This window comes from Temnothorax americanus, unplaced genomic scaffold (genome assembly GCF_048541705.1).
Source record: "Temnothorax americanus isolate GAGA-0224 unplaced genomic scaffold, ASM4854170v1 Scaffold21, whole genome shotgun sequence".
Lineage (NCBI taxonomy): Eukaryota > Metazoa > Arthropoda > Insecta > Hymenoptera > Formicidae > Temnothorax > Temnothorax americanus.
In genome coordinates, this window is record NW_027509349.1 from 1,515,808 (window position 1) to 1,543,539 (window position 27,732).

A 27,732-nucleotide genomic window follows, 5' to 3' on the forward strand; every position below is an offset into this window, starting at 1 on the left:
AATTAACCCGGGAATGGGCGCCTGGGGTGAATTTTACACCCCCAGTATCGAAAAAATGAATTTTTTTTTATTTCTCCTTCCTTTTTTTTCAGAAAATATTGAGTAATTCTATATACATTTTATCCTCAAATACCAACAAATTAGAACAATAAAAAGTATGCAATATGTAATCAATAAAAATGACTTTTAATTATACGGTTTAAAAATTATCCCAAGTGACCACTTATGTAAAAAAAAGAAAAAAAAATCAGGCGTATGCTCCCGGGTTAAGTGCAACAAAATAATGAGGAACATGGAAAAAAAATGGAGGTTTAGCGCACCAAGACAAGATACTTCATCAATTTAAACGTGAACATGTAATGACCCACGAGACTCGCGGCGGAGGTTGAGGACCGCGCGGAGCTTTTCTGCCGCGTCCTTTCTCTCCGCGACGGAACGCGCGTATCGCGCCGCTCGTTCTACCGTCGCGTCCCCGAAATCGTCCATTTCCGATCCGATACCCCGGCACCGGGGGGACGTCGTAAAGGGCCGCGCGCGTCCGCGTACCGGGGGAGGACCGGCTTCGGGATCGGCGTTATAAGATCGGGCCACGTCTTTATCTAGGTTCTTTAGTAGGGGTGCGCGCGGGGGGCGGGGGGTGGTAATATATTTGGAAGGCGCGGAGCGAGATAAGTGGTTAGGTAGGTAGCCGCGGCGTGGTTGTCGGCCAGATAGTCGACCGGCTCCGGTAATGGAGACTGCAGGGTGCCGCTAATGCAGTAGCGATGTCACGGCGTCCGGTGCATCGGTATATTCCTTCCTCTCTCTCTCTTTCTGCCCTTCCGCTCTCCCCCGTTCGCGCGAGGCCACCGGACGTATCTTCGCCGGCCTTCGCAGATCGGCCGACCTGCACGTCCTTCTCCGTTTTTCTCTCTTTCTTTCCCCTTCTCGCTTTTTCTCGTCTTTTTCTCACTGCCCCCGTCGTCTCTCTTTAGCGGAACTCTATTGAGGACATTGGTCGATACCGACACGGGGATATCGCGATAGCAGCCGGACGTGCGGAATGTGTTTATATTGGATAACGCTGCTGGTCGCGATGAGGCTCATTTTCGTGGAGATTATTTTCCTCCTTTTCTCTCGATTAACTGAGCGCGAGAGGTTTATTGAAGGACAGAAGCCCTGCCTGTAGTTTTAATAGTAGGTGTGTGCGCGCGTCGTATACGTTTGTCTCGTCCTCTGATCCCGCGAAGCAGAAGCTCTTTTCGTGGCGTAATTTTTATAATCTATCATCCTAGTCCTCCCCAACGTTCAACTGTGAAAATCAAAGGAATATTAGAAATGTAATCATTAACGTATACTGAAACGCGACCTTCGCTCGACATGGATCCGCGCAGCGTGCAGCGTGCGTTACACGGGTATAATATTGATCTCCGCTCTCTGTGTTCGCAGGATGTTCGGCAGCATGAAGCGGTGCGCGCGCTGCCAAGCGGCGATCCTGGCGTCCGAGCTGGTGATGCGCGCGCGCGAGCTCGTCTTCCACGTGCGCTGCTTCTCGTGCGCGGCGTGCGCGGTGCTCTTGACGAAGGGCGACCACTTCGGCATGCGGGACGGCGCCGTGCTCTGCCGGCTGCACTACGAGATGGGCGCCGAGTTGCATCCGGCCCAGAGCCCGCCGGTCCCGGTCTACCCGCCCGGGCCGCACTACCCCGGCCAGCCCTTCCCCTCGCCCGAGTTCCTCCATCACCATCATCACCATCATCACGCGCCACCGCACCCACATCACTCGATGCACCCCCAACACCCGCACAGCCACGTCAGCCCGGTGCCGTTGCAGCCCTCCACGCCTTCCGACGCCTCCTCGCCGCCGAAGGTGCCCTATTTTAATGGCGCCGCCGCCGTGGTCCCGCCGCCTAGGCAGAAGGGCAGGCCCAGGAAGAGGAAACCCAAGGATCTCGAGGGTATGACCGCGAGTCTTGGTAAGTGCGACTTTTTCTAATTATATTATACACTTTGTATATAGCAATGCGAAATCGAGGAACGCAAAAAGAATTGGTAACGGAGTTTCTCTTTCACAAAATTCCAAAAATCGGAGTCTTGGAATGTCTAATTTAAGTTGCAAAATTTTTAATTCCGGAAGTCTCGTGGTCCCGCAGTTTGGAGGACCATTCGCGAGCCCGAGCACGGCACGATGGTCCGCAGATCGTGAGGTCCAGATACGTCGGTCGTTCTCGAAAAGTGACCTCCGATCGCGTCACGCGGGGGAACGCATGACCGACCCGGCGTGATTTACGGGCGTGCGTGGGCGCGCGACGCTTGCCACCGATTAAGCCTGATAAAAATTTGTCGGCGAGACATAAATTCCCGAATCGAGTCCCCCGACGGAGTGCGCGGCGCGGCGCGTGGGCAGCGCGCCGGTTAGGCTGGGAGAACTCAATTTCCGAGTTGATTGTCGAGAGACCGATCGTGGGAACGAGCCGGCGGGTACCGGCTGGTGGCTTTGGTCCGAAGAACCACGGCGGACGTCGAAACTTTTACTTGCCACCTCCTCGCTGCGCTCTTTTTTTTTTCCCCGTTCTCGCTCCTCGCTGGAGGAGGTCGCTCGATGTCGCCGTGTCGCCGTGAAAAAGGATCGTGGCGGCGCGCAGGTGATCGCCCGGTACCACAAGCTGGTCTCTGATCTATCGTGGATCATGCCGGCAATTTTTCATGGCCATCGCTAAGGGCCGCGACGAACCATGCTTCCGAGACCGAGATAAATGGCCGTGTGTTTAGTAACACCTGAGTTATGGTTGTAGTTCGCAGCGTGCGGTCTTGCGCGGGAACAAATCGTTCGTACAGATTGCTTGTATTAATTGTTTAATAAGCGAAGCCACGGTCGACTGGATAACGAGCGGATTTCGTGTCGCTGGATTGCAACACTAAAAAGCGCAACTTGTTACGACAGAAATAGGAAAGGGCCAGGAGAGATAACTACAATTGAAGTTAGGAAAAAATTAACCCTTAAAGGCTAGTCTATATATAGGCTGCGTTCGCTTGGGGCGCTTTCGTGATAAAAGCGTTATAGTCATCTTTATTGCTCATTACATGTTGAAAAAAGATGGAGTGATGGTTTCAGCACGAAAGCGTCCAAAGCGAAATGTTTTCAAAAATTGATGGTTTTGGAAAATTTAATATTAATTATTGGCAATTACTCTAATTGTGAATGTATTATATACTTCAGTCTCTTCTACCCCTATTTCATATACATATAATTTTTTAAAATTTAGTTGATTATATCCAGAGTTATGCGCGATCAAAGTTGCGAGATCATATAGTGGATAGTGTAGCCTCAAGAGGTTGAGACTTGAATTGTGGCCTTTAAAGAGATAATTTTCCGAAAATTGTCTAAAAACGACCGTTTACTTCACGAATCCATCAAACATCCTGCGTCCGTCACCTTGTCTCGGAGATTCTCCATACAGTCCGTGATTCTCGGCTCGACTCGGATAGAGTTATCGACTAGGTTTGGAGTACGACGATCACGCTGAGTCGACGCCGTCGAAAGCGGGTTCTAACGCTGTTTGATGCGTATCACAGCTCATTAGCTCCTCGAGCGCAAAGAGGCGGATTAAAGGCCTCGGGGGAAGGGGTAAGGAAAACGGCGAGATAGCGTATGCGAAAGGCCGATGGATACACGGCCAATTACAGCTCTATGCAGCAAATAGTTTCCAGGCACGATACACCTCATTCACAGCCACGCCGATCTATCGCGACTCCTCTACCTACAAGGATGATACTGTCGACGTTGCGCGTGCGAGCTCGAGCAAATTGATTCGGTGGGATAAAATAACATGAGTTCCTTCGTATCTGACTCTCGTTCGGTTCTTTTTTTAAATTCTCCTCGAGATAGATCTTAGATGGTTAAACTTTAACACGGCTGATTGCCGTGATACGTCATGCTTGTCGTGCATGACTGGCACCTGATTCAATGACGCCCTGACGGTCATTGGTGATCGAAGGTGTTTAAAACGTTTATCAAAAATATAAATGCCATTTAATATAAAATTTTAATATAAAATCACATAAATATCTAGATAACAATGTAAAGTAAAGAGTGTGCAATTTAACATACTACCCATGAGAATAATAATCTTATTTAATCATATACAGTATTTTTATCATGCATGTTTATAAAAATTTTGTTGTCGCGTAAGACACGTTAAAATTCGCTGGGCAGACAACGTGTTAAATTCTAGAATAGCTTTCAGTCGAACTCCGACCAATCTCGATGACGGTGCCGTTTCTGGATTTATGTTGCAGACCTAAACGCGGACTACATAGACATGCCCTTCGGTAGAGGAGGCCCCGGGACCCCCGGCATGCCCGGCTCCAACAGCCGGACGAAACGGATGAGAACGAGCTTCAAGCATCACCAGTTAAGGACGATGAAGAGCTACTTCGCGATCAATCACAATCCCGACGCGAAGGATCTCAAGCAGCTTTCCCAGAAAACTGGCTTGCCGAAAAGGGTGTTGCAGGTAAACAGAGACCGTCCGACTCATGCCATTCGCGATTCCGCGTTTTCTCTTAATGCGAGCCGACCGCGCGGTGTTGAAACTGGAATTTCCTCGTTTCGATTTCGTTATAGCTCTTAACCGTGTCGCGTTCAGCTCCGAAAGTGGTTACGCGCTGATGTAATTACAAAATTATGACTTTTAGTCGTATCTAATCTCGATACAAATTATATTGCATTGTATATATAAGATCTAATTACGTGCAATTAAAGTTTGAACGAAATCCTTACATGGAATTTTAAACTTTTGAAACGTTGGGTCTCTCCCGTGAATCTCCAAACAAAATATCGGATTTTAGAAACTCTGAGTGTTCGTAACTCTATCTATTTCAAATTGGATTTGATATGACTTTAGATTTTCGTAAAACTGGGTAAAATCCACTATGTAGGATCTTATTAGATCCTTCATATATATAAATCACCGTGAAAAAATAACGAGATCACGGCGACCCGAGCGCAAAAGGAAAATCCAAAGATGGATAACCGGTGGTTCTCGCTCGATCCTTTTGCCTCGCTCGCATTTCGGGAGGGTGCGCCCTATAAAAATATTCACGTACGCGAGCCGCGCGTAGACACGCGCGCTTCTCCCAATTAGTGCGGCGCGTACGGCGTGGCTGCGAAGTTAAAAGAACCGCGCGGAACGGAGCGATATTTCCGTCGACGAGGAGGCTGCGGCCTTTCTCCGTAATTACGAGCCGGCGTCAATCCGGAGACAGTCAAAACCCCCCGGCGGACGACTAAGCTCCGTCGTAACGCGTCGGACCCGCGCTCGCCGGCTCGCTCTCGTTAACCCACTACCGTTAAATTATTAGGTTGTTACGAAAGTTTCGCGCGCCTTCCTTTGTGAAGCGTGCCATAGACGCGCGGATGAAAAGGGAGAACGATTGAGTGCGGGAGATACTGACGATTTAAAGGTAAATGAGGCGAGGCGAAACGCAGCGGCATGGAAACGAGGAGCTTAGGTCAGGCGAGGTTCCCTTCTATATTCGGTTTGACTTTTTACAAATATAGACTTAATTTCAATGAATGTTGAATTTCAGTAATTGTAATGATCGAATGCTAGGGAGCTAGGCTGTAAAGACTTTGAGTCACTCAATCAAGAATTCCAAAGTACCAAAGCTCGAATATTCTTTGAAGTTTCGAAGCTTTCAACTCTCGAGGTCTCACAACGCGAGGTTCCAGAGAACAACAGAAGATTTAATTAGTCACTCTTAGAATATGAAGTTTGTAAAGGGAAAAATCTAACGTATCGAATCATGCATTATCAAAATATGAAAAACAGTTCTATTAGCTATCAATTTTCAATTATTGTATATATAATCATACTTTTTATTTCAATACATTTTTAAGACAATGAATTAATTTTTCTAGACCATTAAAAAATATTCTGAATTTTTGTCATTGAAATGGTTTTAGTCGTTTCATTTAAATGGTCAAATCAGATTTTAATAAAAAAAAGTGATTATTTTTTATTGTTAAAATTGAAACTTAATTGCGTGGGAAAAAATGATGAAGCAGTGATGAAGCAGTGATCTCTAGTGTTATAAATAAGTGATTATATTAAAGAATAAAAAGTATTGTTTTATTTTTTGCATGCCTTGAGGCCTTTTAAATCTTGCTACGTAATTCTTAACGTAGATCTTAAATCTAGTCTGCGTATAATACACCTCTATAACAAAGCTGTCTTCTCTAAAGTACAAAAAAACCCAGCAATTTTAAGAGGAAAATGACGTCATTTAAAACTGATCGCCATGTTTTCTCCGATCTTCCTCGATAACAATCATTCCAGTTGTTACATCGCCTCGCTTCTGCGCCCATTCGCCGAGCCGAAGGAGAGGGTTGGAGGTGGCCGCGCTATTGTATTCGTAGGGTTCTTGGTCGCCATCTTGCTTGATATTGATCGCGAAACGCACGAATACTTGTCCGCCGCGCGCGCACACAGACGCCGGCGCGCGCGCGCACGCTCACGCACTTGAGGGGGGACACGCACGAGTAGTCGGTTCGCGAGTTCTTTCGTTGGAAGTCCGCGGGGGAGGAGACTGTCTTGAAAATGGCGACGTCGGGATCGCATCGTCTTTCATCTATTGTGAACATAGAGAAAGCCTCGCGGAGGCGCGCACGTGAATAATAGGAGGAGGAACTCTTATCTAACGTACCGCACGTTTGCGGATGCATATGAAGAAGCGCTCATTCTTTTCAGCATGGCATAAACGTTGTGTAAACTTAATATCCCTGTTATTCTTCAAAACGTTTACGTTGTGCCTATTAATTAACGCTTAAAGGCTCAATTGCTTGAGACTCTTCAAAAATTAATGTTTTTGGACAATTTAATATTAATAATTGGCAATTTTTCTAATTCTATATTATATTCTTCAGTCTTTTCTACCTCTATTTCATATATAATTTTTTAAAATTTGGATGATCAGACCCAGCTTTATGCGCGATCAAAGGTCCATATGGACCATGCAGCCTTTAAGGGTTAATTAAGATTAATCGCGTCCCCCCCCCACAATTCGATTTCTCGAGCTCGCGCAAATTTCAGCGACGACTCAAGCCGTCGTATACGTAACGGCCGAACCCTCTGCTGGTCTTGTTCCCAGGTCTGGTTCCAGAACGCGCGGGCAAAATGGCGGCGCATGGTGCTGAAGCAGGAGGGCAAGTCCGACAAGTGCGACGGCGGGGTGGACGGCGGTAATCTCGGCGACCTTGAGCTCTACGGGAACAGCACCGGAAGTGGTGGGCCGCCGATGAGTCCGCCCTTCATGCTCGGCGGTCCCCACAGTCCTGCGTCCCTGGCATCCCTGGACTGCGCGTGATCCCTGACGTCCGGATTCGTCCTGTCTGGCTAGCGTCGCGCGTCCACGTCCCGCGACGGGACATCGGTCGATTTGGATGTGCACCCTTCCGGATGGTTTCTCGCACGTGAGTGATAATCGCTCGCGAGTGCGTGCGTGAGGACGATGAATTGTGAATAGTCGGTGAGCGTGTAAAAAAAAAAAAGAGCGAAAGAGGAATAGCGTTTCCGCGAGCGAAAATTCGCGGACCGGATTAGCGACGACCGATCGAGCACCAAGACTTCGAGGAGTGCATTTTTCGAGAGCGCCGAGTTGCGAGTTTTCCTTTCAACCAGTGAAAAGCTTGCTTCTCGTTATCGTTCCGCGAGCCGAAAATTGGCTTCTCGAGGCGCTCGCTTCGGATCAAGACGATTGTAAAATTTGACGCGCCGATGCGTAGATTTGTTTTAATCAATAAAATCGTTGTATTTATTGTAGCTCGAATTGCGACGCGAATTCGCGTCGCGGAACACTAAAGTCGTTCGTTGAGGGCAATGTAATTAGTGAACGAGATCTATTTATTCGCCTAAGTCTAATTAAGGATCGCGAACATTACCAGTGCTGTGTGAAAATCCGGCGTTTCGCGAGTTCTCGAAGAGCTGTCGGTTGCTGTCATCTTTAATTTATTGAGGAGCGTAGTGGCTACATTGGACGGGTCAATTAACTTGTTGAATTATTAATTATTAATTATTTATTTTTTATTTCTCTATATATGTCTTTTCCTTAGTATTTGAAACAGGTTTCTAAATCTTTTGATATACTACTGGTCGATTGACAAATAATCGAGATTTATATTTTTCTGATCGTGTCATGTTTTTTGTAAATAAAAGAGATTTATACCGTCATAAACAAACTTGAAGATCGATCAAAGCTCTATCGAGCGCTCGAGCGAAACGCTGGATTTTAACGGGAGGATATAATTATTTATAAAAGAAAAAAAAATGAGCTGCGAACGCGAGTTATTGTAATTATTGCTCAAGATCAGACCGCGACAGACCCATAAAAGAAGCGACCCACGGTTCTACCTGGTTATTAACTGTAAATAAAGGACGTTCCTCGTGCGTTTCTCTTAAGGCACCGTTATAGGTTGTAGGGCCCTATTAATTGCATTCGGTAGCGGTCGTGCTTCTCTAGGCGAGAGGTAAAAGTAATAGTAAATGAGGATTACGCAGGACACTACTGTTATTATTGCTCCTACTAATTAGTCCTCCTTGTAACGATGCGGAAGGATTGTCCAAACTTTTGCAAGATCATTTTTTCATTGAATATATTTTGACAATATACGCCGCGTGTCTGTATGTGTCTGTATTTCCCTATGTCTCTCCCTCTCACCATCTTCCTTCTAATCGCGAGTTTTCTTTAAAGCCGCAGGTTTCAATTAACACTCTTAAAGTTTCTTCGGTGTGGATTTAAGTTAAAAAATAGCCACTGAATAATAAATAAGAGTTATTGCGACAGTTTATAGGAGAATATAAATGTGACGACGAAAATTAAAAGATTCTTGTATGATTTTTTCGCGCAGAAATGCCGTTTAATGTTTTTCCTTCGGGACACATAAACTGGATCTATTATAGAATTGCATATTTTATTCTTCTATTCGCGCAGATCATAGAATCGGCTCTCGACAAACAGAATCCGTGATTTTCCGCGAAGGAGACGCGATGGAAAGTCGCGCGATATGGCGTGCAATCCACGACGGTGAACCAGAATTTCACCCAACAAAAACCGGCGCGCACATTGTCCGTCCTGTCTTACCAGTTGGCCAACTGGTAGGCTGGATTCACTGACCGGCAATAATGGCGGAATATTCCAACGCGCTCCATTTATACGCGTGCAAAAAAAAATTAAAGAAAAAGAAAAATACGTAAAAGCCGTTTCAACGTAATATAACGCATTTTTAAATCGGTCAAAGAGAAAGACTTAAAACTTGTAACATCGTGTCTCAATGCTTCTATTCACAATTTTAGAATGTAGATCTATCGCTTGGAATCTCACAAAGTATTGAGAAATAAATTCAGACGATATCATTCATATTTCCCATCTTATTTACGAGCTTTGTCCATCCCGGATTGGCGACACGCGGCATTCATCGGATTTCTTCTGGACGGCCGCGGCGCGTCGACGATTTAACGGCACGATTTATGCGGAGCTATGAAAATGCGATGCGTCCCGCGGCTATTAAAGCTGAAATTATATCCCGAATGGCGGACCGAATTACGCAAGACTGGATACCCAACTTCGCGCGTAAATTACGCGCGTCGAGCCACAGAAACGGAATTCTGTACTCGGCCAAGATAATTTTTTTTCCGCCGACGAAGGCTCGCAACGAGCGCCCGTTATGGGACATCATAAACATCCTACTTGCCGGTCTATTATGTCGTGTTATCGATTTATATCTTTTCTTCTCTTTATCGAAAAAATCGTGACGCGAGAAACACGAGTTGACAGATTTAACATAAAAAAAAGCATGCATATAAATCCGCCGCTTTGGTCACACATTCGTAATAATAATGCAAAAATACAATAAATAAATATACATTTTTTCGAAGATTTTTATGGACCAATGACAGGAGTAATCGGTAAATTTAATATTAATTGCGACATAATAGCTATATAATTTATGATACACTAAACCTGACAATCGAGAGAGAAAACAAGAGGTCTCGGTGATTTATTTATTTGCTTCATGCTGAGATTTTACTTGTTCGTTCGGGCCACGATTTCCTGTCCACTCGTCGAGAGCTGTAAAAAAAAGGTCTATATAAATGTTGTTTCACGAACGTCGCCCCGCGTTCTGATTTCTAACAGAACTCCGCGTTCACACAGGATTGCGACGCGATCGAGCAGCAGCGGCGAGCGGCTTTCCTTCGGCCATGCAATATGCATCGTGCTGCATTCAGGACGCATAGCGAGCGCGCCGATGCGATTTCAGCGCGCGATTATTCGTTGAATTTCTATGCCAAAAAAGGACGACGGCGGATAAAAGGAACGGCACTATGGCGTCATCCGCGTCGACGGAGAGAGAGAGAGAGAGAGAGAGAGAGAGAGAGAGAGAGAGAGAGAGAGAGAGAGAGACGGACACCCCCTTCGCAACCAGTCTTAGGTTCCGTTACTTTCGAAAAATAAAACTGCTCATCTAATAGTTATCTTTAACAAAATTTATTATGTTTTCCTCTCTATTCTTTATCATTATTTATCATTAACTTTAAGTTGAAAAATATTTACAATTTAGTCGAGAAAAAATTGAATTCTTTTTTGCTTTATCTTCCGAAAACAGAGCTTTCGGAAACAGAATACGCAAACGTTTTTACGATATTCTCTGCGGCAGTCTTATCCTGCGAGGAACCCACGAGAACACGATCGGTGCCACGAAGGATCGCCCTATATTGCATTCGACGAAGTAAATGAGACGTCGATGTTCGACACCGTCGACACTGTCATCGACGATCTTCAGTCCGCGTAGTCTGGCATCGATCATCCGTGTTATCGGTATCTCGATCCTGGAACCGGTCAGAGGACAGAGGACAGTAAACGAGCCTCTCTCGGCATCGGCCATGGGGATCTAGGAATCCATCGGTCGCCTCCGTCACGCCTCATCGGCTTTCAGAATGAACGATCTTCGAATGTGACTGAAACACGCGCGAGTTTGTTCTCCTCCCCATTGATTTCGATAGGAGATCGAAAATAGCTCACGATTCCCGGCGCCCTTCTCGATCCCGGACTCGTGCGCCTGTGAAACTGATATTTGGATGAATATCGGATGGTCGTTGAGAGCTTCTCGGAATCGATACATATCGATAGAGTTCTGTGGGAAATATAATGAAATCGTCTACAGGATCTGCGGTTTTAATAAATTTTTTAATAAGTTTGATAGCGACCGATACGTATATAGTACAGAATAAATAAATATTGACATATTTTCAGTCATCGGGCGGGATCTTGTGTTTAATAATAATTTGTTTAATAATAATGTTTAATAATAAGATTTAATAATAATTTTTGTGATTTTTATATTTCCCGCCTTTCTACTTTGAACCATGCGTCGATTACTATTCAATTTTGAAATGCAATTTTATGTCAAAGTTGGATTTGATATTTTAAAGTTCCAAAGCATTCCAGATTCAAAAAAGGCCAAATATACCTATATAAAATTTATAAAAACTTATTATGCGTAAGATTCAGCCCGGTGACTGAAAATATATTATTATTTATTCATTTATTTTTCAGTTCAATTTTTTATAACGACTCGTGATGCTTACGCATTCTCAAAACTCGAGAATATGAGGACAGATTCAAGTTGACGAAAATACAAATAATTCTATAAATATACGAAATTTGTTCTCACTAAAAAAAATATCAGAAAAAATATGTGAAAAAATCTCATCAAATTTATCTAAATCGACGAATAATGCATTTATTCCTGCATATGGTATAAAGTATTTAAACTATATCAATGGAATTCTCGTCTGGTTAGACTGTTGGACAGTTTTATTAATGCGATTATCTCTAATACGTCTCATATACCTACTGGTATTTATGTCATCGATGATTTCATTAAATTTTTTGCACGATAAACAATTGCACACGTTTCGATAAGAATGATTGAAGTTGAAATTAAAACCGACGTTTCCAAATTTGAGGAGGACGTAAATTATAAAAATTTATATCCTCGATAAGAAGACGGCAAGTAGCAAGCAGGTGAGTTCGGCACATCAAAGAATCCTAGTCGCCTAGACCGGTGGCGATAAAAAAAAACGCGCGCAAACAATCGTGAATTAATTAAGACTTTATTCCGAATGAGTAAATTCCGATTGCCGATGCCGGCGGTGGGTCGGCATAAAACGCGCGTTTGGTTAATTAATAGCCGCGAACGGCGGTGGGAGTTATGCAAGCTATGTAGATAACGACGAGCCGAGTGATAACGCGCCCGTCGGCATTGTTTATTTTCATCCGCTGCTCTGATTGCAGAAATTTGGCGCCCGCTTCGACAAATCTTTAAGAGCGTCATTCGTTACTTTTAATTGCATGTCTAATTACACCGCTCCTGTATTTTATATTTATGACGTAAATAAGTATATATATATACTTTCGCGAATGCGTTCCGTAATCTCAAATGCATTTCGCCGCGACTGCGTGTCGCGTCTAACTTCTCCTATCTCTCCTCTTCCATCTTCATTTCACTTCGGCTCCCTTATCGCGATAAGAGATTCTGCGAGGCAGGTCTTTCCGCGACCGAGAAAGTGTAAAAACGAGCTCGTCGTTAACACGCCCCCCGCCACGTGACATTATTTCCTGGTGCCGGTCGCTCATTAGATTCCGCTTCCTGATTTTTTTAATGCCTCGTTCTTCCGCCACGCGCGGATACACCTTCGCTCCGGTTTCACTTTCAGTCGGGGCTCGTCTCGTTTCATCTCGTCTTAGCTCGTCTGGTTACCGAGCTCTCCTCCTCGAGCGATACACCGCACTCGCGCGGCCGTTCTTTCGCCGAACCCTCTTTTTTCATCACCCCCGTGCTTGAATCGCCGCGTCACGAGAGACCCCGAGCTTCGACGCGACGCGTTTGTGCGATTTCTCGTGAAGCAGACTCCTCGACGGAGAGGAGTGGTGTTTGTAGTGCGCGCAGGCAGCGAGTCCTCATCCAAGACTTACTGACGCAGCTACCAAAGTGAAACACGCGGTTGTCTCTCTCGCCGGACTTGTGTCGAGCTGCGCTGCGGCAGATCTGATTTCTAGGCTTTTCGTGACGGAAGCTTAAGTTTTCAAAATCTGAAGCTGCTCAACGCAATTATCGAATCTAAAATAAACAACCTGTTGGCGAAGTAATCGTGATTCATTGACGTCTCATAAAACGAAGATTACTCGAGGACCACAAGCGTAGATTCACGGATAATCGATTATTCGTCAACCTGCGATTGTTAATCCAACCGTTGGATCTTTTGGGAAAGATCTGACGTTTCTCGTACACGCTGTTCTTCTCTCCGCGGTTCATCTCCCTCGTCTACTCTTTTTCAGTCCCGCGGAGAAAGGGAGTGCGAGAGAGCGCTCGTGTGCACGCGTTTGTGGGATATTTGCGGGCTCCGTTTTTCTCCGCCACCCACTGGGTGCTGTTGACGTCACGCTCGGATACCATTCGACAAGGGGCGCCGCTCTTCTGGGCCAATAATTCAGACTTCAAGGCGCGGCCGCGAAGATCGCCGTGACGGAGTATCAAAAGCCACGTGCTCACCCTCCGCTCTCGTTCCCTCGCCCTTCGTCCCCTCAGCTGGTCAAAGCGGAGCACGGCGAAGCGAAAGAGAGTCGGAAGAGCAAAGGGAGGCACGGGGGAAAGAAGGAGAGAGATGCAGGAGCACGATGCTATTTATTCATACCCCGTAGCAGCGCAGCACGTAGTCCCCTAAATACGTTGGATAAACTTGAATAGGGTGCACCGTGAAAGCTTATAGTTCAATAGTAGGATCTCTCCAACATCTAAAATTACCAGCACTTTAATAAATCCGCGATTTTCATATTGGCGAGGTAAGATGAATTTAAACATTTTACAGATCAAAATTAAAAAACCCCAAAATTTCAAATTTCAGAAGTCCAAATCCTAAACTATTATTTGTTTAATTTTTAATCGAGCAACCATCGATTTATATAGAATATACTTCTCCTATATTTTATCCCGTATTATATTTAATCTTATAGAAGCGATATATATATATATATATATATATATATATACGGTTCGTTTGGTTTTAACAAATATTACTATCGACAGAGGAAATTGATAAACAGTCAGATGCAAGGAAGACCGCGCGGTAGCCGCAACGGCATCAGACGAAGCGAAACGAAGGAGAGCCGTCACTAAGAACTGCAGAGGAAAAAGAAGGCGACTATACCGATTCTAGCGGCGCGCAGACGGTGTGCGTTAGAGAGCCGCGCGTGGAGAATTCTGGAGGAACACGAGATGAGGTAAAGAAGCAGGGAGAAGAGGCAGGAAGAAAAGACAGAAAGAGAGGAAACTTCCTCCGGGTGACAAATAACCGCGCGGATTCCACGGATCCGCGCGGCGCGCAGAGTCCCCGCTAATTAGCGGCTCGCACGAGCACGCCGAAAAGAGAGACGGCCGGGGCGGAAAAGGAAGGCTGGAAGAAAAAAAAGGCGAGGCGCGAGAGTCACACGTATAGACCACGGGCGGCAAGGGCGGGAGGGAAGGCACTTAGACCGAAGAGAGATGGCAGAGCGAGGGGAGGGCCCCGTCGCAAGATGGCAAGCCGAACGGCGGCGGCGGTCGGGCATTTGAATATATCGGCGCGGGGACAGTGAGCAATGTTGCACCTGCCGCCACGAGTCAGCGTAATAGCTGCGAGATGTCACGCCGGTACAAGCTTGAACAAAATTCACGTGGGGGCAACCAACCCTTTCTCCGGCCGGGGCAAGACCGTCCGATCCTTCGGCGATAATTCTCGTGATGGAGTCGATGAATTCTCCGCGTTTTGCGCTAACGCTGAATTGATGACGTTTCATTAATTTCCAAAAGTGCAGTCTGCGAAGGATTGTCCACCGTTCTGCCCACGCTTCGACTATATTATGAATTAGGATTGCATTTTAAGCGTGAACGCGCCGTATCGCGGGCATTATCGCGATATTAGTTGCTTTCCCCCCCCCCATATTTACATGAAAACTCAGATAATTCTCACGTGTGATATGTTATTCTGTCTTCGTTATTCATTAACTGCCAAAAAGGATAGAACGACGTCACAAGTGAGAATTATCTGAGTTTTGATGTAAATGGAAAGCACCTATCAATATTCAGTATCACGCGCAATTGGTATACCTTGACAAACAAGCGGTATATCGATCATCATTACACGCAGATCGGCCGCGTAATAGTTTGGTAAATCGATGACTGTGAGTACGCAATCGATCGCGCGCGATTGATATCGCGCGTGACAAACGGGCGCGCGCGAGTGCGTCGGTACGTTTCTAATGCGTGACGACGACGACGAGCAAAAAGGACTTTTGCGTCGCGGTGTACCTACGTCGCTCGCGATATATGTAACAGTACGCATCGCTGCCGAGCAAAGTCGGTAGGCGGGACCACGGGAAGACACGCATGGTTGTTGCACTCCCTTGCGTATTTGTCATCGCGATCGCCCACGTGGTAATCTGGGCCAGTCAACGTCTCCTATACCACGCGGATCCTAAGATCGTGAGACTGAACTGCAGATAGAATTTGCCAACGGCGGTAATTGCAACACCCAACTTCGAGTTTGGCGTCAACGAGACGAACGGTTCCCCTATAGTCCTGCGTTTAACATCAATTTCGGTCTTGACGCAACAGGGTAGTTGAAATCGAAACTTTTTGACGAATACTAATGTAAGATCCCGAAATACATTCCAAAGCAAAAATTTTGGAATTATTGTAACGGTACCCAATCGGGTATTCAATTCGGGTTGGGATTTTTAATCAAGTACCCATCAATTTGCAGAAATTCTATATTATTTGATCGTATAAGCGCTACATATTGTTAAATTCGTAGTGTTGAATTATGTTCAATTTGAGTAATTTTTAACTATTCCTATAGTCGCCACTGCTCCTAATCAATATGTCATTAATTTAACTAAAACAATGTTGATTTAACTAAACCAATTAAATTAAAATAATACCGTTTTGTATTAAAATAATGAATTTCGACACACACGGTAGTTAAAAATGTTATTTAATTCACCAGTATTGGTTTAAATTTCATTCTTTAATATTTAACAGTGTACGGTCCGGTTTTAACAAACGTCGCTACAAAAAGAATTGCCAAAAATATAATTTCAAAGTTTTCCCAAGTTTCATCTTTGGTTCAGGAATCGCGTTAGGGGATTGTTTATGAGAATCAAGCCAATCTCCAAGTAACCGGTCGCGATCGGCGACGCGGGATTATGTCATTAAAGCTGTCACGGTTCAGCGGACTGTCATTCGCGATCGATCGCGGTGGCCGGTGCACCTGTGTCGCCCTTGTTATCCGCCGCTTTTGTCGCGTCCCCGATACCTGCGTCGCCTCCTCCGCTGATGCCGAAATAACGCACCACGTGCGCAAACGCCCGGCCACGTGTGACGCTCGCGCACGCTAACGAGCCCACGAGCTCGTTCATAAGCTGCCAATTAACGACGTACGAGTCTTGCGCGGGATCGGCCGTCAATTAATTAGAATTTTTACTCCCTTCGCTCCCCGCCCTGTCCGGGAGGGATCGTCGGGAGCGATCCCTTTCTGTTGGGATGTTGCTGGAGTGCATGTGGTTTTCGGGCGCATATCTCTCTTGCTTCTAATCGATTTATCGGATACGGTGCCGGCGCGATTCGAACGCAGTCTGATATATGGGCTTTTCACAAGTAATGTTTTAATAAAGGAGAGGGCGGGTATTTTCTGGACGTGATATTACTCATCGTTGGCGAGCATCCCGCGTCAATCTCGCGGCGATCTTGGGAAGAAGGAACAATGTCGGCGCCGCGACGGCGCGTCGCAATAACGCATCTCGACATAATTAGCTAATAAGCCGCTTCGTTAAGAATAAACAATGACCGCGACGTTGGTGGCGAGTGGCGACTTCGAGGAGTCACGGGCGGTTACGTCATGCGCGACATTTTTTGCGTCAGTAGAAAAATCGACGATATATGACGTCCTATAAGACGTGCATTGTCGGGCCCCATAGAAAGAAACGCGATGAGGTCAGAGGGGGAGAAGTCAGGCGAAAAAACGTGGAGTTTACGAAATCTGAGATAGATTTATTGTTTAAGGTTCTTAATATATTATTTTTGGAATTAATTAATGTTTTCTCACACAAGTTTCACTAACTGATATTAATTGATATCGTTTTACATATGCCGTTAATAGAGATTTTGGAGTATCATAAATCACAATCTCGAGCTTCAAACATTAATCGGTAAAACAAAATTATTCTTGATTATTCTGAAATACGCACAAATATACAAAATTGTATAATGACATTCGAAAGTTGCAACAGATCAAAGATCTGGCGCTTAGGAAAGTCCAATTGCGAATGTTAGAGATCATTATTTGTAATGTAGGTATCTCGAGATCGTAACAATAATCGGAAAAACACATTCGCGGAATAAACTAGAAAATTGAGATGTTCGAGTTGGAAAATTTCTCGCGGAAATCTTCCGATGGAGAGGGAGGAGGAGGAGAAAATAGATTTCTGCGGGATTGGAGCGCAAATCCGATCGCCCTCTCGCTCATTTACCCGCCACCTCCTTCGGGCAATAAATCCAGGCGAATGGTAAACAGCGCGGTCGACCGGCGAAGTGCATCGAAACCCGAAACCCTAAATCACCGACGACGATCCTCGCGAGAGGATGAGAGAGAGAGGGAACACGCATGTGTGTACGCTTCGCGGTCTTCCCTCGTTGTCCCGATGAATAAACAAATACAGATTAGTTCCGAGGGCGCGAGGTGCGTAAATCATCGCGAAACTTGTTAACCCGCGAGCATATATGCGATACGAGCACGGCCGTGATTTGCTCGCCGATCGACTCATACGCGACGTCCCTCGAAGTCAAGTAAAAAGATTATTGCGAACAGTTGTTGCGTAAGTATATACGTCGAGACACGTGTCGCATCCATCTTCTCTTTTATTATTAATTTGTTTAGAATTACTGATTACTAATCCAATCACTATAAACACATATCGACAGCATTAAAATTCAAAAGTTTTTACATATTGAAGTTGTTTACGCAATTATATTTCCATTGCGAAATAGCGTGAGAGACAGATTATGTAAATCTTTATATACAAATTATATTCACGTCGCGGATAGATTTATGAATTTTGAATAACCGAAATCTGAATGTCGTCGGTATTTTCACATAAAGTATGAAAGAGAAACTTTAATCGAGGAACATCTGTATTTCACCTTGAAGACTGAAGGAAGAGAACACGCTCCACAGTCCGTGGACGTCTTGTCGATACCGAGACTGTCTCGCATCTTCGTGAGAGACAGTCGTTTCAGACGCGTCTCGATCGAAGCCTGCATGGTGTTTTCCTCTTCCTGGAAGCGACCGAGGATCATTAATTCTCGGGCCACATCAATTTCCCGTGAATGCGAGCAGGAGGAGCGCGAGGCGTCGGTCTCTCCCGAGGAAGCTGGTAACCAGATGGCACGGGGACTGCGCCCGGTTGTTCCTCATTAGGTCGTCACCGGACCTTCGCGCGCTTCCTCGGTGTGCCTTGCGCGAGACATCGCTCCCTGGTCGCGCCTACATCTGAAATCCGACGACGACGACGGAAGGGGGAGATATGTGTGAAAACGACGCCGCGCGACAACGAGCCGCGCGTTCCATTCAGGAAGCCGGGGGAGTGCGCTTTCGTGTCGGACCACCCAGCGCGGTGCCACGTCGCCCCCAAGGTGATCATCAGTGGCCCGGTGCCCCTCTCACGCCCCCCCCACCCTACCCCTCTGGAGAACGCGTCGCGTGTGATTAGTCGCGTGAATGAGATACCCGCCTTTTCGAGGACTTACGAGATGTAGGACGCGTCTCATTCTGCCGTATCGCGTGACGAAGTGTTTTCCTCTTGAAAGGGAAATGTACTATGTCTCCATAAAATATATTCAAGTTTCACCCTAATATAATTAATTAAATGGTATATGTGTGTACTATATATGTATACTTGCCGTATAAATATTTTCATCGAATTTCGGTCGATTAACGTAGACGTAATTATTTAAAAAAAAAATCTTCTGGGGATCTCCGCATCCCGTAAATAAAATTCTGTGCCAAATACTTTTTTTCTCAATTTCATCGCCCATCGAAACGCTATCATTGATCACGGGTCGAAACGTTAGTCTCTAGGAGCGCAAGAGGTGAAGATTCGAGAGTGCTCTCGGCCGGACCGTTACCGCTCCGCGCCTCCCTCTTTTCGGTTTAATTAATTGGCCGTAACTCAGGAAAACCGTAAATCTCCGATCGCATTTATACAAGCACACGCGCCGCTGGAACGAAAGAATGGGCTCGTAGGTGGCGATTGTCTCGGGGCCCACGCGACGCCATGTAGGTGTGCAGAAACCGGCTCGACACGAAAAATGTTCGACCGGCCGGGTAAACCTGATGACTACTTTGTTGCGCCGATGCGCCGCCCCATCGAGGAATGACTTTTAAATAAATGCAACGTATATCTTTCTCAATGATACATCTATATGTGTCTACGGATTCTCGGATGCAAATCTGAGAAGTTAACTTTTTAATAATGAATATAAATGAACATTAGAGTCATTTTAGCTTTGGTTAGCAAATAAGAATAAAGAGCTTTTTATGTATTAATTTTTACGTACTTTGAGTAAACTTATAGAACTTATAACGATTAAAAATGTTAACATTTTTACACACGTCTGTATATTAATAATCATCAATATTAAATTGTATTATAATATTAAATATCATATCATACTTTTTTGTTGATCGTTCAAACATTGATCACCCAAGAACTTGTATTATACTATATTCTCTAGCAACACATATTCCAAAAAGATATTTCTTCACGGAGGATGATAAGCGACAGATCGAAAACGGCGAGGGGGAAGTTAGTAGCTGGTTTCATGTCGTCCGGTCCGCGGCACGACATCGTCGATCATATCTCGAGGAACACCGTCGGGAAGAATGAGAAGCAGCACGAAGCGAACGACTAAGTAGGACCAGAAGGATAAGAAGAACTTTTGAAAGTTTCGAGCCGAAGAGAAATATTGTATCACGTGTTTAGTGGACCACACGTGATTTCGCCGACGTCCCTAATATTCAAGAACATTAATATAAAGAGCTATCCATAGCTCTTATACGTTCCACGTTCCACGATGAATCCGGCTTTTGTAATTAATTTGGATTCAAAAATAAATTATCCACGGAATGTTCCCCACATAAATGGATATATATATATATAATTAATATAGTTGATTCAATGTGCCGTTACAATTTTTTTCCAATAAAACCATCACGAAGTATTTAGAAGAAAAAAGGAAAAAGAGGTTGTAAAAATATTTTAATTTAATATATTAAAAATTAAAATCTCGGGTTGATTTAAAGAATCGAATCGAATCGCGCGATACAGAGAGCATGTGTTTTACAGCTGGGAGAGGATGAAATGGCAAGACACATCTATCGGGATCGCAACAAAGTTTCAGTTGAGGCGTGAGCCACATCGATGCCTGGACGATCTCATCGAGGGGGGGCCCTGGCGGGCACACCACGGGGTTCTCGCTACCCGCCAACTTTACAAACCTCTTTACAGATCGTTATTCGTCCGATCACGGGGCCACACATAAATCGGGATCCGAACGAACGGGCTGCAGGAGGGTGGGAAGACGCCTGGTGCGCGCCACGCTTGTAGTACGGTCGGTCGGCGCGTATTGCGAGCGTCGGGATCCCGTGTGCGAGGATATAACGCCTCGCACTCCAACGGAGTAGAAAACTTATTCCGATCGGCCGGAGGTCAAGGCTGTCGTAAATATGATACGCGCCGAGCACCTGCTGGGCGCTTCCCCCGACCTCGAAGGAGGGCCCCGTCGCGCCCTTTACGCGGCGCGGTTTCCCGCGGACGAAGCGTGAAAGACGGGATACGGCGAGGCGAGAACGGGAGCGCAGCGGGTTGGCGCTTCGACGGAATCCAGGAGAGGAAATACGGCCTCGATGCAATAAGAATATAAAAGATATTTCGCGTCCGCGTTAAGTTCTACAAGTACGTATCTTAAAAAACCGACGACTGTCCGAGAATCATAAGACATATGTAACTTGAGAACAAAAATTTGAAAATTTAAACATTTTGGCAAGCGAGAATGTTTGGAATCCGGGAATAAGAAATTCTGTGTGTGTGTGTGTGTGTGTGTGTGTGTGTGTGTGTGTGTGTGTGTGTGTGTGTGTGTGTGTGTGTGTGTGTGTGTGTGTGTGTGTGTGTGTGTGTGTGTGTGTGTGTGTGTGTGTGTGTGTGTGTGTGTGTGTGTGTGTGTGTGTGTGTGTGTGTGTGTGTGTGTGTGTGTGTGTGTGTGTGTGTGTGTGTGTGTGTGTGTGTGAATTCAAGAATGTTAAATAAGTAAAGACGCTGGAATTAAATATCTGAGAGTTAGAAGATCTCAGAGTGCGCGACGCGCGCGCGTCCAAAAAGTAAATCAAGAAATGAACGATATTTTTATTCGTTAGCTTGTAGGAATGCCGTTTTTTATTACTAACACTCGTTTTTGGTTTTGTTACTTCTCCGACGTAGAGTTGATTCGGTATAACGCCAGATACATTTCGTCGCAGGAAATCGTTAGATCGCGGATCGGCGTCGTGACGGTTCACTTGATGCCCGCCGGACGTGTAATGCCTCCACCACCGGGTAAAACCGAATGGACTCATAAAAGTAGAACGACGTAAAAAAGCGAGGAACGCCCACCGTACGCCTCGCTCGCCGGCGAGCGTTTCTTGCCATCATTATTCATAAAATGCTGGACGAGCCTCCGTCGTGTCTTTCTCCTTTTTTAGTCCATCGCCGAGATCCGCCGTGCTGACGCATGCCTCTCGCGAACTTTCCCCTCGTTTCCACATCTGGAGATTCGGAAAATTTTGGTAAACTAGCGATCCAATAACTCGCGGAAATTAACGTGAGGAAAATTGTTTCTTTATTTGTTTCTACGTGGCAGAATGATATCGCGTGATATTGCACGATTTAATAAAAGAGAAAGTGAGAATGCGAAATATTACGTAATATTTCGTATCGCATTACTTAATTCACAAAATTGCACGTGAAGCTTTATACACTGTGATCACCGTCATAAAGTATTTTATAAAAATATAAATTACATTATTTCAAAGTTGCGATAAAGACGAATATACCATAACACTTTACCAACCCCATCAAATTGATTTCAAATTTCTTATTTTAAATTACAGAAATGATTAAGGTGCTTTTGTCGGAATTTACGTTGACTTTTGTCGAGATGAGAAAATAATTATATATGCTGGTTATTCTAGTGTTAAAGGCGTTTTTAAATAAAACACTCGCGAATCAAATCAACGATCTTTAAAAAACACTTTGCTGCTTTAAAATTTTTTCCCATTCATGTCAGGATATACATTCAGACTTGTTGTTAGACCGAATATCGCGATATCGAAAAGCGCGACGAGAAGAGAAAAATAAATTACTCGTCGCCGAATTGGTTGGCTTGATATATAGGAAATATTCACGCAACCATAGTATATTTCATGGCGAAAGTGCGGATTTTTTTTTGTTATCGATGATAACAAGGTACTTGAAGTGAGATATAATACAGAGAAATGGGCTTTTCTTCGGAAACTCCGCTCCGAAATTATCTACTCGAAGAGAAAGCCGATGTGATTCCGACAACTATTATATCGCGATATTTCGTCGAAGAAGCACTCCTTGTTACGGTATTATCAAAAAATCGACGAGACAAATAATAAATAAGGATATGAAATGTAGTTATAGATAACACGATTTCCTTTCCTTATATTGTCCATTCCCGTTACTGTGCGATCATCGGAGGGTTAACGTCATGGAAGTGACCTCGACAGCACGTGTGCCCCGATCATTTTTGCGGGCCGCCACAAAGGGCACCGAAACGGACTACCGCGTGATGATCCTGGCGCCAGCTCATTGCGTGGGTGACACGTGATATGTCTGCGGGGGTGTGAACCCCGTTGGTTCCTCGTGGTCTCACCCAGCTTCATTCCCGCAAGAAGGGCCCTCCTGCCCTTAGGGACGCTAATGACGCGTGGAGGAAAGGAAGGCAGGGCGTGCCGTGGAATCTGAGCTATTTTCAAAAGACGCCGTTCGAGTAAACGGAGGACGAAAAGGAGACCTTCCGTCTGGACGGCTCGTGACTAATCATTTGTTACAGCCGGTGTTGTCGCGATTCTCTCGGAGCGACACCGCGCGAGAGCTCGAAGAGACGGACGAAACTGGGTGTGAGGTGTGAATAATGGAAAATTGATGCACGTGTTTGACAATCGGATTATTGATCTGGCGATTATTGACGTGAGTCACAATGATACAGGTGACAACGCTGACTTTCGCCACTCCTTCTCGTTTATGTAAACCAAGCTATCGATCAAGCCTACTTTGAACTTGATCCGTTCACTCGTTATTGTGATCTCGAAATCTCGGGTACTCGCAACTCGTGGCGTTCGCGTCAAAGAGTCACGGTGCAATGCGGTCTCGCTTCGCATGTACTTGGCGCGAGACATTGCCGTGCTTTTGATATTTCCGTTATACATATAAATACACTACCGTTCAAAAGTTTGGATTTTGGAAGCACTTAAGAAAAACACCAGTGGTGCCAATACTTCTAAAGAAACATGTTTTATATGAGAAATTTTACTGTGTGTTTTAACTATATTAAACACAGCATTATTTGTTTCTAATTTTCCAAGAAAAATTTTGTTTCATTTTTCAAGGAAAAAGTCAAAAAAAAATTTCATTTAAAGAATTTTATTGGCACCACTGTAATGTTTTTCTTAGGAAAATAGTACTTCCAAATTTTTGAACGGTAATGTATACATGTGTATTTATATATAGATACAAAGTAAACTTTAAACAGAATCTTTTTTTTTTTATTAGAAAACCCTCTTGTGTGTGTGATTGAGAAATATATTGTATAAATATATAAATCTTCTTTTTGAAGCGTAAGCAACTGAGATCGGTCTAATTTGAATGAGATAGAAGATGGCCCAATCGCCACCCGTTCCGCCTGTTCCCTAACGCGAGTAGCAAATCTCCGCGTAGCAGATTTGACAAGGTACTTTCGTACAATGACGTGATGATTCCCCCCGGCGCGCGCGATTGATCGTTCATCAATGAACTCCATTTATCTTCACGAAGATAATAATCCTCATCGTGGGCTAGGGACCCTCGTGTCCCAGGTGCGCGACGAAACCGGAACCCGTGTAAGGCAGCATCCTTTTGTTGCAGCGTCGCGTCGGTGGCGATAGATATTAGGGGGGTTCGAGAAGGAAAGTGGAACTCGAATGTCGGATTCTGGGAATTATAGAAATCTCAAAGTGATCTCTGTTTGGTATACCCTTCCCTCCCCCACCCCTCTTAATATCGCGTACACAATCTAAGTGTTGTCTAATTTACTTCCCCGGCAAGAGGTGGAATAACCTCCCGGGTATCTCCCTCCTTATCGTCCCCATCATCGCCCGACAGCCTTGCTTCCACCTTCTTCCCTCCCTTCTCGCGCTCCGCGCCAGAGCGCGCGCGCGTGTGCGCGACACAGCGTTGGACAGAAAATAATAAAAAGTCGTTGTCACGACTGACCATAAATCCCGAGCGTCTCGTAGCGACTCGGGTTGCTTGGTCTCTGAAGGAACCATTACTTTCGTAGCATCATCCCCAAGGGCTGTTCGGAGGAGGTAGCGAAAATAGCGCAATAAAATTCTCCTCTTAACGCCTATGTGTATACATATAGGTATACATCCATATTTTTTTCTTTCTTAAAAAAAATATATATATTTATTATTTATTAACCCGTGTGTGTGTGTATATACATATATTTCTTTCTCTTCTCTCGGAGCGATATATATTTTTTATATGTATGGCGCTTCGGGGAAAAAAAAGGAAGCGACGAGAAGAGTAAAAGGGAAGAGGCACTAAAAATAAAAAGAGAGGGCAAGTTCGATACAGGGGTTGGAACGAGCCGAGTTTCGCGTAACGAAGGTAATTTCACTCTTCGTAAGGAAGGTTAGCTCTGACGGATGGGGAGGAGAGAAAAGGGGGAAAAGAGCGGGAGGGGGTGAGAACCGGCAATGGAAACGGGGTGGAAACCGGGCGAGCAAGAGAGAGTCGCGAGGGTTACGCGATGGGTGGAAGTCGGGGGAGGAGAGGAGGGGGAAGAGGCTATTCTGACAAAGCAGAGGGCTCAGCAGGCTGTGTCGAGTTTCTCGGGATAAAAAGAGACTTCTGCAACATAACAAACTGCGAGGGGAGGAAAATGGCGGAAAAGCTTATAGTGTCGGGGGTGGAAGGAGATGCGCGAAGTTGGCGTTATATAGTAGGATGATAAATTGACTTTATAAACGATAAGATGGCGCGTATTACGACATGTGAGAAACCCTACAAAATATCTGTTTTTAATCTAATTAATTGTTCTTAATACGCGATCTTTCAGTTATTAATATTCAACATCTATTTTTTCTACCGCGATAATGTTGCGGTGATTTATGGTACAATAATTACGTGGACGACTCGATGGTGGAACACACTGTCGAACGACCCTTCGACGTCGGCAGTCACATATTTACAAACACACGTCACCCCGCGTTAACCGTCGGCGCACCTTTTGTGTGTACGCCGAAAGCTTAACATAACACAAAACGCAATAAACCTGAACCTGGGAGCGCGCGATGCGTGCCGTGGGGTGAGAGGAACACGCAAGAAACGTTTCACGCTTTGCCGAGGCTAACGCGTGGACCTAATGCGATCACTTCCGCTATTTATGTTAAGCATTCACCGGTGCAATGGCGAATGATTTTTGTATACGTTTTGAAATACCGCGAAATGGGGCGGAGAGGGTCCAGGGAGAAAAATCGATCCGTCGAACTGAACTGCCAGATCTGTTTTGAAATATACTTGCAGATAATTATCTTGCGATTTATAAAGAAATAAAATGCTATAAAATAGATATAGCAAAAAAATGCGAAGACTCAGAATGCCATCAATTTAATATCTTCGAAAAGAAAACTTCAAAACCGCAAACTTTTATACATTATCCGAGATTTACGAAATTCGAAAATTTTGAAGATCCGGAATTCATAATCATGTTATTAAAAAGCAATTATATTTAAAGGCCCAAAGATTTATATTAATATTTCCGAGTTCCGATAAGCGTAAAGAAGCATTTAATTTTTTTAGATTCCAGAAAACAGAAATTTCGAGCTTTGCGAGTGCAATAAAAAAATACATCGAAACGTTCCAATCTCTGTCTCTCTCTCTCTCTCTCTCTCTCTCTCTCTCTCTCTCTCTCTCTCTCTCTCTCGTTTTTTCAACTTCAAGAGTTAGCCCCTTTTTGCGAGCGTGTCTTCAATCGAAAATCCTATAGAGCGAAGCACGCAATCGGTCACGAAGAAGAGGGTGCTTGAAGAGGACGGTAGCCGGGGATTTCATCCCCGAGCGCCGGTCGCCGTCGCACCCCAATTAGAGAGGAACTTCGCTGAACGTGGTTCAACTCCCGTCCGTCTCTCTTTCCCTCCTTCGCGCGTCTCTTCTCGCGTTCTCTCTTTCTCTCCTTCCGCTTACCGCCACGGTGACGTCGAACGCTCTCGATTTCACTCAAAGCCGACGCTAACGAGCACATGGAAGTCACGTGGAAATACGACGTGAAAAATGTAGGTGGGTGCGACGTATTCGCCCCCGGCGCGGGCGGTCACGTGAATCTGACAGGTGAGCGCGACAGCGACATTTATCCGACGTCGCGATTGGTCTCGCCAAACCAAATGAAAACGACTGCCTGAAAAAGTATCAGAATTATTGTTGCGCGGTTTTCTTCGCTATTCCGTGAAGAAAAGACATACATCAAAACGATAAAAGAATTTATCGAAAATATGAAAAAGAACGTTTCAAATGCTTATAATTCGAAGATAATTTATGCTTCGTGATTTCAAGTCGAAGAAAAATCGATACAAAATTGATTAACTGCTAAAGAATTTTGAATGAATTATTTTCACAGAATAATAATCTCTTTAAAATTTTGGAAAAATAAATAACTGCGATTTATGATATAGCGTAACTATAAGATACAGGTTTATATCTATTACACGCGGAACGAGTTGCTCGTTTCGATAAAAAAGGAGCTAGATGATAAAGACAGAAGGGGAGAGAGAAAAACATAAAAGAAAGAGAGAACCGTGAAGAGCATATGTTAGGGGTTTTCGCCGTCCCCCTGGGGGTTGCGGGTAGAGTGGCCTACCCCCCAATTACTGGCTCCCCTCTGGCCTCGTCTTCGCTATGTTAGGTGGGACTCGACCCTCCAGAAACTACTTCATTACGCAGACAGCCGTGTTGACTTGTATTGTGCCCATGCTCCACGAGGGAGCCCCTTCAAATAATATCTGTGACGAATCGCTTGCACTTCCCTCGCGCCCCTTTCACGCTCCTCGTTTTTACACCGTTGCTATCTGGTCCGTCGTTTTGCCGATTTATCCCGAGGTTGAAGGACGCTTACGTGGATTTTGCAAGGCTTTTAGTTTAGTTACGTAAACGCATTTACGCTTATATTTTTAGCAAAACATATTATTTATCGTATTATGATTAAAAAATATAATAAATTTATAGATTTGAATTTAAAAGCTGCTAAAAGATCAGGATTAAACAACTGAACATATCGCTCTA

At 44.8% G+C, this 27,732-nt stretch overlaps 1 protein-coding gene and 1 long non-coding RNA gene across 6 annotated transcripts in view; one reads left to right on the forward strand and one right to left on the reverse strand.

The window, feature by feature from the left end:
* Positions 1 to 8,783, forward strand: part of LOC143897921 (LIM/homeobox protein Lhx9-like) — an 85,547-nt gene extending 76,764 nt beyond the window's left edge. For 4 of the 5 annotated variants that reach the window (XM_077406902.1, XM_077406903.1, XM_077406898.1 and 1 more), the window contains 3 exons: positions 1,429 to 1,955; positions 4,279 to 4,496; positions 7,132 to 8,772. In XM_077406902.1, coding sequence (XP_077263028.1) covers positions 1,429 to 1,955; positions 4,279 to 4,496; positions 7,132 to 7,347 — 961 coding nt within the window. In that variant the 3' untranslated portion in view covers positions 7,348 to 8,772. Of the gene's footprint in view, positions 1 to 1,428; positions 1,956 to 4,278; positions 4,497 to 7,131 lie in introns of all 5 variants that reach the window. The other variant, XM_077406901.1, reaches the window with a different exon arrangement.
* Positions 1 to 27,732, reverse strand: part of LOC143897925 (uncharacterized) — a 125,356-nt gene that overhangs the window by 8,185 nt on the left and 89,439 nt on the right. The gene's annotated exons all lie outside the window — the stretch shown is intronic.